This window comes from Mesocricetus auratus, unplaced genomic scaffold (genome assembly GCF_017639785.1).
Source record: "Mesocricetus auratus isolate SY011 unplaced genomic scaffold, BCM_Maur_2.0 Super-Scaffold_100015, whole genome shotgun sequence".
Lineage (NCBI taxonomy): Eukaryota > Metazoa > Chordata > Mammalia > Rodentia > Cricetidae > Mesocricetus > Mesocricetus auratus.
Window position 1 is genome coordinate 743898 of NW_024429198.1, and position 13628 is coordinate 757525.

At 44.3% G+C, this 13628-nt stretch overlaps 2 protein-coding genes across 2 annotated transcripts in view; one reads left to right on the plus strand and one right to left on the minus strand.

The window, feature by feature from the left end:
• The first annotated feature begins 720 nt into the window (after positions 1-720).
• Oxct1 (3-oxoacid CoA-transferase 1) overlaps positions 721-13628 on the plus strand; it is a 127598-nt gene continuing 114690 nt past the window's right edge. The window contains exons 1-3 of the mRNA XM_040757562.1: positions 721-974; positions 8478-8586; positions 9778-9868. Of these exons, the coding sequence (XP_040613496.1) occupies positions 897-974; positions 8478-8586; positions 9778-9868 (278 nt within the window). The 5' untranslated portion in view covers positions 721-896. The remainder of the gene's footprint in view (positions 975-8477; positions 8587-9777; positions 9869-13628) is intronic.
• Positions 11424-12211, minus strand: LOC106022569 (proteasome subunit beta type-6-like; the record flags this gene model as incomplete). The annotated part of the gene is made up of 1 exon (XM_040757563.1): positions 11424-12211. A coding segment is annotated over one exon (711 nt), but the record flags the coding sequence as incomplete, so codon positions are not given.

Sequence of the window (13628 nt, forward strand, 5' to 3'; positions counted from 1 at the left end):
TGTGCTCAATGTGTTCCAGAAGCCTTGCCTGGCTTTTCTCCTACGAAACTACGACAGGCAGGGCATTACAAGGTGAGGTGAGTTACGCAACGTGGCTAAGGACAAGACAGACCCTTCTGTGTTTGTACCTGCTGTCTAATCTCTGGAATTGTTGGGACTCCGGTGCCAGGAAAGTCCTGGAACACAAACTAGGATGATGGGGAACCAGGGCCCAGTTCTAATTTTGTCCGTCTCCTGGTTAACGCAGGTCACATCTCGTGAGGGTTAGTCAGTACACTGCTGGTTATCTGAGGAAGAAATTAAGGCCAAATCCAGACTTGAACAGAGTGTGGTGGTGGTGGTGGTTGAGAAATGTTAGAAACAGGAGCTGTCTAGACCTGGGAGAAGATCTTTATCAGTGACCTCTTGTGCCTGTACCAATTCCAGAGGCCGACTTGGAAAAGTAATAAGTTCAGCAAGAGACTCCCCCCCCCCCCAGTCCCTTTAGTGCCTGAAACCCCGGTCGAGGGCAAGCCTTGAGCTAGGGGCAGGCCCGCACTGGCGCCTCCTCCAGCCTAAGGTGGCACGACGGTGGCTGCGGCTGTGCCCGCACATGACCCCAGCACATCCGGCCTGGGGACCTGCTGCGGGACTCGCGCTGCCACTGGCGCGCTTCCACTCGGAGCCGTGGGCTCCTCCCTGTCTCGCTTCTTGACAAGCCAGCAGCCCGCCAGGGGCGGCACCGCTCTGAGGTCCCGAGGACGTCACGGACGCGCGGTCGAGCCTCCAGCCCGCCCCCTGGGCTCGCCTTCCCTTCTCTTCTTAGCCGGTGACGCCGCCGCGGCCCCGGCAACCGGCGCTTGCACACACTCCCGCGCGCTCCTCTCCGCCACCTCCTCCCGCACCCGGGTCCGAAGATGGCGGCTCTCAAACTCCTGTCCTCCGGCCTTCGGCTCTGCGCCTCCGGCCGCAGCTCGCGGGGCGCCTGGCACAAGGTAAATCGAAGGGCTCGAAGAGGAAGGCCACGCGCGGGAAAAGCGCGGACGAGCCGCGAGCCGGTCCTCTGCCCTGCCCATCCTCAATGCCTCCAGCCGGGGACCAGGCATCCGCAGCGCCGTGCCCGGGGCTCGGAGACCGTGGGGTTTCAGGCTCGCCCGCTCCACGGGCTGTCTGTCTTTGCTTCTTCCGTCCGCTGCCCTGATGGGGCGAGATGAAGGCGAGCAGGGCGTGCAGCGCTGGAGAAACAAACGGTCGGGGCTCCGTGCAGCGCTGCAGCGACTTTGGGGGTTCCCCGCGTCCCCACCCGCTTCTCCGCCTCCGCCCTTGGGAAAGGGTCCCCGTGGCCGCCGCCCTAGAGAGGGGCGGGTTGAAGGAGCAGAGCAGGGAAGGGCGGCGCACCGAGGCTTGCGCCCCCCGTGGGGTGCTGCTGGCCTCCGCGCCGGCGCCCGCTGAGGCCCAGATACCCCGGCCGGGCTAACGGCTGCTGGCTCAAGTTCACCGCCAAGTGAGCGGATGCTGGTGCGGCGGGGGCGGACTGCCGCTCCAACCTCCCCTTCCCTATATGGCGGTGGAAAGGGGAACCCGGACTGGAGCGCTCATCACGGGGCGTCTAGCCCTGCCAAGCGTTTGGAAGCGGATGGAGGGTTGGCGGTGCTGTAGTCTGCTACGCCTCACCTCTGCAGTCTTTCCTGACTTGGAGCGTCCCCACTCCCCTCCTCCGACCCAGATCCGGATTAGAGACAAGCAATTTTCAAAGTCCTTTAAAAAGTATCTTGACACACTACATACACTCCCACAGAGGCGCCCTCCTAGCGGGTCTGAGGGTGGTGGGTGGTTTTGCTTGTACACTATCTCGCCTGTAAGCATACATTGAGGTTGGATTTCAGTGTGGGTCCAAGAAACTGAGTGCTGGGCAAGAATTTAGTTCCAGGAGGGTGGCTTCACCATGGTGGGTTTAGTTTGCTCAGAAACCTTTTCTTTGAACGAGAAAAGGAAGTGTTTTCTTTGGTGATGTTTCCGAGCTGAAGAGTACATTCATTGCCCAGGGCATGCGCTCATAGGAGTAATCTAAACTCCTTTCTCTGTTGCTCATTTCCTCGCTAGAGAAGTCTTCAAGCTACTCCCTCGTATCCTGGGGGAATACTTCAGAACTGTATTGTTAAACTCCTCATAGGAGGGATGTTGGTAATTGCTTAGAGATTTGGATAAATACCACATTATTAAAAGAGAACTTGACCCATCAGTCAGCCTGCTGCAAGTGATGGAGCAGATGCCAAAACCAGGACACAGGGATGTCCTTGGGCCAAGGTCAAAAACATTCTTTTGGTAGTGCATGCTTGTCTGAGAATAATTTATTCAGCTGTAGGCTACCCCACTTTCAATATAATCATTAAACTGTTTCTCAAGCCAGCAAGCCTCCAGGTGGAAGAGCTATAATTATGGGTTTTGCTGTCTCTTTTTAAAAGTTCGTGGCAGGGTTCAAAGTTAGGCTTCTTGAGTGTGATAAAAGGAGGCCCAGCTCTTGGTGTCTGGAGTACTCTCGCAGCTCATGCATTGTTTGGTCTTAGGGCTTGCTTAGCCCTCAAGTCATCCCAGCTCTGTTGAGTTATAACGCTTGTGCGTTTGTTTAACTTTGGATCCCGTAGAGGTCGGTTCTTGGTCGCCCTCAGCATTGCACACTGATACTCATTTAATATGTGCATGAGAGAACTTTGGGGGCAGCTTGAGTAACCTTGGACATTTTCCAGCTAAATATAGCTAACAGGTAAACCGAGATAGTTGTTAAAACATGTTTTTATGTTTTTCTTTTGGGAGACAGGATCTAGTACCCCAGATACTTTCGCTTCAACTTGCAGTATTCTGAAGTATAGGTGTGGCCTTATTTACCATGCCTGACTTTAAAAAACAAAGCAAAACAAAACTGTTTGTTTGTTCATGGTGAGCAAGGTCATTGAAGCTTTCTTTAGCATGACTCAGGGTTACCTGGAGGTTTTTAAATCCAGTTGCTGAGCCACCTCCAAGGTTTCTAATTTGGTAGGTCCTAAGTGGACCCATTCACACTGAGCGTGGATCGATACCTCTTGGCGGAGATGCCACATGCTTTCTGGCAAGCTTGTATGCTCCTATTCACCTGAGCATTGCTGCCTTTTCCTCCTAACTGGCTTTCCTCCCTGCCTGTTCCCATGACTTCTCTTCCCCAGTTCTGTTTACCAAACTTTGATACTAAGGTGGGCAATGTCAACCTTGCTGTGTCATGATTTCTTTAACAGTAGTCAGGTGACAACATTACGATTTGGGTGTCTAGTTCTCTATCATTAAGGTAATACTTATATGTATTTTAAAAATGTGTTTGGGGCCAGTGAGATGGGTTGATGGATAATGGGACTTCACTAAGTCTGATAATTCACCTTTGACCTTTAGGACTTAAGAGAGAACTGACTACTGCAAGGCGTCCCCTCACCTCTAAAGGTGCACTGTAGCACATCCCTTCCCTACCCACTTACAGACATAGGCACACAAATAAACAAAGACCACACAGTCAGAATCTAAAATGCATCTCAAAAGTGTGTTTGGTGTATTTCCATCCCAAAGTATATTTTCACTAAATTCTCAAATGTTGAATGACAAGGGAAAAGAGATGTAGGCGAAAGAGATAACAATGCCAGTGAATGGCTAGACAGGAAGTCAGGAGATGAAATTTAGGTTCAACCATGGAGTAAGACTTCAGAGGTTTGGTGTAAGAACTTGAAGAAGGTAAAAATGGAGATGATGTTGAAGGGAGAAACATTAAACAGAAAAATATTTGCCACTCTTTGGAATTTTGTTTCTTTCATTAAAGTACTTAAATCGTTATGTTCCTCACTCAATTTTAATATTAGAAATTAGTACCATCAACAACACAGGGTTCTGCTGAAGGAGGAGAGTAGACAAATCAGGAACTTTGTGACGAAAAGCTTATTCCTAGAGTTAAGTGTCAGCATTCCCTTAGGTACTCTGTGCCAATGCAAATGTTATTTATGTATTTGTCTATTTGGCAACAGGTGGTGCATGAACTTTTTTCCAGGAGGCTAGCCCAGGCTAGCTTCAAACATGCTATGTAGCCAAGGCTGACCTTCATTTTTCTATCCTTTTGCTTTTAGTGCTGGGATTGCAGGTGCCCTGCTGGGGCACACTAGCACTTTGTTCATACCGGGCAAACCCTCCACTCCTGAGTTTGTTTGTTTTTCAAAACACCACTTAATATATAGAATCTATTGGAAGAAAGAGATTAATTATGAGTAGTTTAAAGAACTTCTTTGAACCTGCCTATCTGAGCAAAACAGGTAGATGTTATCAGAGATACACTTTTCCCCAGTTGCCCAATTTTAGAAATTACTGTCAGTGACGTGGATATTTCTTGACTCTCAGAGACACAGTGTGAGTTGAGGAGCAGGGGAGAAACTGGATAAAAGAGCAAAGCCCAAAGCTTCCTGTAAGGGGCTGCCTTGCCGAACCTAAAGGCTTTCTGGGCTTTGGGTTCTGAAGATCCTCTGTGGTACAGTTAGCCACAGGCATGGGTTTCCTCGTTGCTCCACTGTCTGCACTCCATTCCCCGGGTTTGCCAAGTAATCTCCGATTTTGCAGACTGGCAAACTGGATTGCAAATGAGATGAATGTATGGCTGGATAGTGGTGTGTGTTTGTAGTCCCAGCTGCTTGGAACTGAGGCAGAAGGGTTGCTTAAGGCCAGGACTTTGAGACTAGCCAGACCCACAGAGATATTGTCAAGGAGAAGAAAGAATGAAAGGAATGAATGAAGGAAGGAAGAAAAAAGTAATCATAAAGCTAAGACCTGTGCTTTGAAAATGTTAAAGAAATATATGGATTAATTTGTAATGGTGATGATCATGTTACATATTTTCTGTATGAAATCATTGTGGGACGGCAGACAGGGAGTGGTGAGGTTAAAAATTAAACTCCAATAAGTGACAGCTTGGTTTCACTGTCTTACCTGGAAGTGGAGAAAGGTGCCATTTCCCAAAGGAGGATGGCATCCCCTAGGAAGTTCCTATAGTCTGGCATAGAGCTTTTCTAACTGCATCTTTGGGAGACAATTGGCAATCGTCATCTTTAGGCATTGTTCAAGCTCCTCACCTGGCTTTGACCAAAACAGCACCTCTCTACAAAGACATAGCCAATGGGAAAATAATCCTAGCACATTGGTTCAGTCATGGTTGAGCTGCAGTTTGACATGAGGGTACTTTTGACCCCCGAGTTTATGGCTTGTTAAATCATAGTATTTCCCAAAGTAGGTGGCTAATTTTCTGACATTGAAAAATATTTTGTTCAAAGTTGGTTTCTCAGTAAATAGTACATAGTTATCAAATGCCAATAAAGCACACCCTAACAAATATTAAGTTGTATGAATAATGGAAAACAAAATCAAGTGCTTATGAAGTTCTTCATTATCTCATCACGTATTACATTCCCTGGAAATGTGTCACCTTACTGTGTTTGTTTTTAAGAATTCACTTTGATTTCTGTCTGTGTGACTTCATGAATTTGTATGCATGCATGTGTGCCTGTTGAGGCTATGCATGATTGCATCCCTCAGAGCTACAGTTACAGACTTTGGATCCCTCAGAACTACGATTTTGTGAGCGCCACCTGATGGTCTGATGTGGGTGCTGGGAAGTGAGCTTACTACTCTGCAAGCCATGTCTCCAGCCTGCCTACCTCACTTTGTTTTACTTGCTTTTTTCTTTTTTGCACCTTGGTTGTATGGGTGCACTTATAACAACCTTGCACATCAGTGTGAGCCCAGAGCCCTTTGCCTGCTAGGCAAGCATTCCGCTCCTGAACTGAGCAACAGCGCAGCTTCCACCTCTTCTGAAATATCTCTGATGGCCTTCTTTTCTTTTCCTTTTTCCTTTTCCTTTTCATTTAAGAACGGGGGAAGTTCAGAGTGGGATAAGCTGCTAGGTAATTAGTGCTGACTGCTAATTAGTGCTATGATGACCCTAGTTATCAGCTACTACAAAGGGGTTCCTGCTAAGTGTGTGGCTCAGTGCTGCTTCTGAATCCTCGAAGGCTGCCGGAGTGCATGGGGAACCGAGTCTTCTCTCTCTGGAATCCCACAGAGAAGCAGTTGAAGGTGACCTCACCTTTCAGGCTGTAGGGTGTAGATGAATTCTTTCCCTTTCTTCCATGTCCTGCTGAGGCCTGTACTCTTTATTTTCAGGCAGAGATAATGACAGCAGAGTTACACATTGCAGAACAGGACTCTCAGAGATTTGTTGTGTGTAAATGACAGAACAATGGAGGACTTTCAGAAAGCATGGAAGAGCGCACAGTGGTGGGAAGACTGTGTGACAGAAACCCTGACTATATTGCTTCCACAAGTTTATGTGGAATGCTTTTATGTCCTGCTTATTCAATCTATGGAGCGTTTGTTTGTTTAAAGATTTATTTTTGGATTTTGTGTGTGTGTGTGTGTGTGTGTGTGTGTGTGTGTGTGTGTGCATGCGTGTAAAGCAGAAGCAAATGAAGCCTTACCAGTTGAAGCCAGGGAGAGAATCACCAGTTTTGTGGTTAAGCCCTTTCAGAGCCCTTGTCCCTCCCTCTACTTATGTCCCAGGCTTTGGGCAGTGTGCAAACTCCTGACCTGACCTTGACCAAAATAGAAACTTAAAGGGACAAAAGTCATGTGATGATGTGTGCAACCTCAACCTTTTTAAACTCATTTGACTCTCAGTGTATACCCCTTAAATAGTCTTTTGTGCCAGTTGACAGGTACTTTAAGGAAAAAAAAAAGGAAAATAGTATTTAGAGGAAAGAAGGAATAAGAGATCTTGACCACCTCAGGTTGTAGCTGTCTGAAATTCTGTTGGGTAGCAGAGTGGGTGTGACTTTATAGCTGGGCTTGTTAAAATGGCAGTATATCAGGGTTCAGCTGTTATTCTCTCCACTTCCTCTTTCTTCAGGCTAGATATATAATGGAAATAAAGTATTGTTAATATGGCTCATGAGTTACCACAGAATCCATTTCCTCCTTTTCGCTTGCCCATACTGTGGCTGGAACATACAGGGCAATAACTTACACTGGTTTTATGGATGTTTACTGGATGACTCATGTGAGGTCCATCTCACTTGCTCTAGCCAACACCTCAGACTGCGTATTTATAAAAGAAGATTATGTAGCTCGTGGTTCGATGGAGACAAAAGCCCACCATCTGGTGATTGTATCTGGTGAGAGCATTGCGCTGCTCTACAACATGGCAGAGGAGCAGAAGGACAAGCGGGTGTGTAGGACAGGCAACTTCTCTTTGGAAAAAGCCTAGCTCTGGCAGTCAGCAATTCAGTGCAGCAAGAGCAGGAACTTGCTCCCTCCTGCAAGAATGAACCCTGTAGCATTCATAGCTTTGTGCAGGCTGACACGCCTCATGAAAGTCCTACTGCTTCTCCACACTGTTGACACGGGGGCCCAGTTCTGACATGGACTTTGGAGGTGACAAACCATCTAGAGATCATAGTGTGCCCAGGCAGTCTGTGGTGTGGCCCACCAAGGCCTCCCTGTGGTGACAGTTTGCTGTTTTGCCTTCAGCTCCTGGGATAGTGGCACAGGGAAGTGAGTCCTCTGGGGTGCTGCTCTTTCTTGTCTCTTCAGAGTTCTTCCAGCACTTGGAACTGCCCACACACTGTACTTAATTCCCCAGAGAGCAGTAGTCATACCGTAATGTGGATCGGATAAATGACGTAGAACTTGGCACAGCTAGGTTCTCAGGATTTGTCAGCCGACTAGAAAGCGAGGTTATGAGAAATGGGTGACTGATGACGCTGATATTGCGAATTTGCATCCCAGTATATGGTGTGAGTTATCTACTTTTATTCTTCTGGGTGGGGGTAGCGAGTGATGCAGCTGGACCTTCCCCCGTGTAATAGAAGATGGAGATCACAAGAGACCCTGGTGAGAACCTGCCAGTAGAGCATGTCCATCCTGGCCAAGACGAACGAACCATTTAAATCCAAACTCTTTACAGGTAGAGCGGTATCAGAGAAACAGTAAAATGGCATTACAGAGGTTAGAAGATGAAGGCCTTGGGAAGATGTTGGTCAAAGGATGTACCATTTCTGTTAGACAGGAGAAATAAGCTTAGGGAATCTATCCTCTATGGTGGTGATGAGCAATAGCAGTAACTATACTTGAGAACTCTGAGTAGTGGTGAAATGTTCTTAACCACAAAAGAGCAATGTGCGTGGTGATGCTGTGCTAGACAGCTCCAGTTAGTCATTTTGCAGTGTATAGTTGTATCAGAACGTGGTGTTATACACTATAAACATACGGAATCTATACTGTAAACATACATAAAAGTACAAAATGCTAAAAGGAATAATGAACTTTTTATACATATACACATGCCTATGCATACACATATATCTACAAATATATGGAATCATTTGCTATTTGTGTCAAGTGAAGCTGCAAATGATTGCTCACTGGAAATGTTTTTAATGTTCCAGGGATGTGTCTGCCACTTTTCTGTCAGTGCTCGTCGCCACACCAAATTTTACACAGATCCAGTGGAAGCTGTAAAAGATATCCCTAATGGTGCGACCTTGCTAGTTGGTGGTGAGTAAAGGGACTGTTTTCCTTTCGATGGTAATGTTCTTGGGTTTTAGGAAAATCATGTGACAAAGCTATATAGATTCAAAGTGCCCGTTAGTCTATCATTTAGCTCTTACTCGTTCACTGTTTGACTTGCGACACACCAGGACACCTTCTACTCTATTACGGTCTCGTCCTGAAAGATTAGTGCTTTATTATTCTGCTTTTCCTTTCCATTTTTTTTCTGATTATAGTTGAAAAGCTGGAGGTTTCAGGTGCTGGTGTCTTATCAGGAGCTGTGATGGATCCCTTGTTAGACACTCTCGCCCAGCGGCTTTCAACCTTTGGGTTGTGACTTCTTTGGTGGGCGGGGGTGGGGGGTTGAATAATCCTTTCACAGGGGTCACCTAAGAGTACTGGAAAACACAGATACTGATAATATGATTCATAGCAGTAGCAACATTATGAAGCAGCAATGAAATAATTTTATGGCTGGGGGTGGCCACAACATGAAGAACTGTATTAAAGGGTCGCAGCGTTAGGAAGGTTGAGGATCACTGCTCTGGCCACTCTGTATTGCTCCTATTTTGTTGAGCTGAAGAGCACGGGGGTCTCTCTGTTGTTGACCCCGCCCCCCATATTCTGTTTCTGCTACCTCTTTGGGATGTCTTTTGTAATCACTGCATCAGATTTAATTACACTTAACTTCCTGATTCTTATATGTGGAATCCTGACTTATTTTAGGGCATTGTTTTTTCCATTCATTCAAATTGGGAAGTTATTAAGTGTCCATCTTAAATCCTACACTCTTGGAAGAATTTTAACGATGTAAGAAATGAAAGTTATTAGCTTAGGGTTCTAATTCTGTAAAATATACTAAGTCAGATGTATAAAATGCATATTTAAATGAACAGCTGGATATGGTTTGTATTATGAAGAGGGGTAATAGTACACATGTCATATATAACATTTGTCCTTAACTTACTCAAAGCCTTGACAGTGAGTGGTGTCTGGTGATATACAATGGTTTGAAACACTGAGATCCAGTGATATGACTGATAGCTGTCTAGTGAGTTGGTAAGGTATAGTTGTATGTTTTTCTTAATACATTTAACAAAATGCTCTGTGCCTTTTCTCTTCTATTGAGAATAATAACATACGTATCTTGAAAGAACATTACCTCTGCACAGATTGTTTCCCTTTTGGGTTTTGTAGGTTTCGGGCTGTGCGGGATTCCAGAAAATCTTATCGGAGCTTTATTGAAGACTGGAGTGAAAGATCTAACTGCAGTCAGCAACAATGCTGGGTGAGTGGAAAGGCGTGCTAGAAAGACGTGCTGGTTTAAAAATGTTCCCTGAGAGTTTCTCAGCGGTCATCCCATCACCCCTGATACATTATGCAGTTTCAAACAAATGCACACCCAAGAAGCACCAAATGGACTCAGTAGGATCTGTCTGTCTGTCTGTCTGTCTGTCTGTCTATCTTTGTATCTATCTATTTGTGTATCTAAGAAGTGGTCATAAATCCAAGAGGGAGCAGTGGGAGGGGAAGGGAGAAGCTGGATGGGGGTGGTGGTAGAAATAATGTGAATAGTGAATAGGTGAAATTATCAAAAAATGAAAAAAATCTATCAATGAAATTAAATTTGCCTCATATATATAATATTATATTATATTCAGCCATCAAAAGATCAAAAGATAGTGGCCAGCTGGGCATTTGTGGCCCACGCCTTTGATCTCAGCACTCTGGACAAGAGGACAGCCTGGTCTTCAAAACTGCATGGAAACTCTGTTTCAAAAAAGCAGCTAGCTGGATATGGTGGCACATGATTGTAATCCCATCACCAGGTAGACTGAGGAAGATAGTAAATTCAATGCCATATAAAATCTGTATACCAAGTAGTGAGACTCTGCTCACACAAACCAGAAAGGTGGAGAGTAAGGGCAAGAATGGAAGGTAAGGATATTCTTTTGTTCATTAACTTGTAGCGCTGTGCTTGAACTTAGGTCCTTGAGCATGCTAGGCAAGTGGTCTACTTCTGGCCTATGTCACCAACCTTCTTTTTTTACTTTTGATTTTGTTACAAGATCTTACTAAATTGTCCAGCCTAGCCCCTGGGCTTTCTCTGTAGCCCAGGGAGATCTTGAATTAATGAGTTTCCTGACTCAGCCTCTGAAGTAGATAGACTTGCAGACCTGTGTCATCAGGCCCAACAAAGTTACACTTATTCATGTATTTTTGATGCCATGTTTCACAATCATAAGAAGCTTTGCTTTGCCTTAAATAAATACGTAAATATCTCATATCTTTATCCGGTATGCTTTCATTTTTTTAAAAAGTAAAATATATGTAAAATAAGTGTAAAAAATTCAGAATAAAAAAATTTAAAAATGGTCCCTAATGCTTTTTGTTATAGGCCATTATGTATATAGCAAGGCAGACATCAGTTTGAAATCTGTTTCAAGTTCTTTCTTTTGGTTATATCATTACTGCAGATGCTATATAATGAGATACATTGATCCTAAAAACTGTTGCTGGTCTTGATGGAATGTGAAGGACATGCTATCAATTTAGCAGTAGGACTGTAAATTAAAATGGTCATAATAAGCCATTGTTTTAAAAAGGCATGCGCATGTTGGTACATGTGATGTCAGAAAAAATTATTTGTGTGCATAACAGTAAGTCATTGGCATCCTTTCCACAAATCTTAAGATGTGTTGAATTAATGAGTTGGCTTATTATAAAGACTTTGAGAATAAACAGTGTAGATTATCTTGGAAGTGAGTGATGCAAGAGTTCATTATTTTATGAAGGATTGCCAAAGTCTCAAAACACTGACCTTGTGTTGTGTGACACTTTTCTTTTTTTTTCTTTGACAAACTGTTTATTAACTTTTGTATCCGTATGAATATCTTTTAATATACCCTTACATTAGGATTCAGGGAGGTGGTAAAGTAGCAATGGTGAATTTGGGTATCTGGTCTCCCAAAAGCACCTGCCATTCTACTCCTGATTCTTGAATGGCTGCCAAGTGGATCACCCCTCCACTGGAGCCGTCCCGTTCCATAGCTAAAGCGAGAGCATTGGCAGTGAATTGCAGACTTTTGTTCTTGGTCATGCCTTCCCAATAGGTAGCATCAACATAGCCATAGATGTATGAGCTCCCAGAGCCTCCAATGGCAAACGACTGCCTTACCATCATACCCCCCATGGGAACTGAGTACACCTGCCCTCCTTCTTGAGGGTCCCAGCCTGCAATGATGATTCCTGCCATCAGATCTTCTCTGTACCGGTAACACATCTCCTTAAAGAGACTGGCGGCTGTGTGTACTAGTGGAGGCTCATTCAGTTCGATACTGTGGAACCCGAGCTGGTAAGTGACAGCATCAGCTACTGCTTGGGTGTCAGCCGCTGAGCCTGAGCGGCAGCAGAAGATCCAATCATGAATAGGGGTCAGCTTGTCAGTCACTCGGTTGGCGATGTAGGACCCAGTGGTTGTTCTTGAGTCTGCTCCTAGAACCATGCCCCCATCAAACTGCACAGCCATGATCATGGTCCCTGTGGAGACTTCCCGGTTTTCCCAGTCTGAGGTGAGAGCCTCTGGCCCAAAGGCCGGTGCAGAGGCCCCTCCAAGAACAGCTAAGGCGGTTCACACCTTCAAAGGTGTGAACAAATATCTCCTCAAGTCAGATAGAGAACTGAAGGTAGACCAGAGTAATGATACCACCGACATGTAACTTGATCAATCAGTGAGTTTATTGGAGTTACCCACAGGAATATGGGTAGGGGTTACTTGCCAGAGCATAGACCATTCAAAGGCAGCTGTATCAACAAAAGCCCACCCCAGCATGGGGTGATGACTCATCAAAGTTGGAACCCTTTAGCCTCTTCATGACTTGCATGTTGGAGTCTTGTCAACAGTCCTTACTACTTATATAACCTTGGGGTGGGAGGGGCCTTGTGAGGCTGGTAAGTTTCAGGAACTCCTTGAGACTTGCAAGTTTTGTTTTTTGTTTATTTCCTGAGTCTCAACAGTTCCTTTTCAAAACTTCCCGTGTTTTAATGGGCTTCCTTCCACCATGGAGTGAGTATTTCAGTTCAGAGGATATTGCTATATAACACTCTTGTGTGAGGTATTATGTTAGCCTCGAGGAGATAAATGCCGCTTTATGATTACACTTCTGAATATTTGATATTGCTGATTAAAAGGTTGAACAAGCTGAGAATTCATTGATTTTTGATTTACTTTGAGTTATAAGTGTGAGCCAAAGGTTTCATTATAAACTACATGTCACCATTTACCTACAGAACCAATAGAAAAATGGATGTATTATGATATATATACTACTTTCTTCCTGACTAAAGTATTTTGGGTTATAGATATAAAAGAATGGGATATAAATGACTCCCTGCTTACATGTGGAAGGTTCATACTATTAGAGAATACTTAATAATGTATACTTCTGATTTCTTATACATCATACTAGTCAGATACAGGATGATTTTGAGGGTGCAGTGAGTAATCCCTCACTCAGAATCAAAATCCTAATTGTGTGCCAGTGTCTTCAAGCCTGGTGTTAAAAGCTAGTGAACACTGTTCTATGCCCTATTCCCTTTTTATTTCTACAGTCACAGCTCTGGTGACTTCACTGAGCCAACACTGACCATGTTGTCATGACTGTGAGCATTCTGGAGGGTTTTGCTATTTTGTTTGGGAAGGGCTAATGATGTCCTGAGATGCATACTTACATGTATGTGCTTAGTTCATGAAAGGTTTTATTTGTACCATGGGATGACTGAACCTTACATCTAAATATAGCATTTTCTTTTATTTTTGTACTTTTGATATTATCAGAGTAATTATAAATTATAATTATAAATTATAAATTGAGATCTAAACATGTTCCTAAATGAAAGTTCCTAAATAAACAGTTTCCCCAATACTTATGTTTTTAAAATAATTATTGCCAATAAGTGAGATTTTAGAAAATAGATATTCAAGACGTTTTTCTTTTTGTTGTTTCCTTTTTGATGGTTTTAAACTTTTCTTTTTATTTATTTTTTGT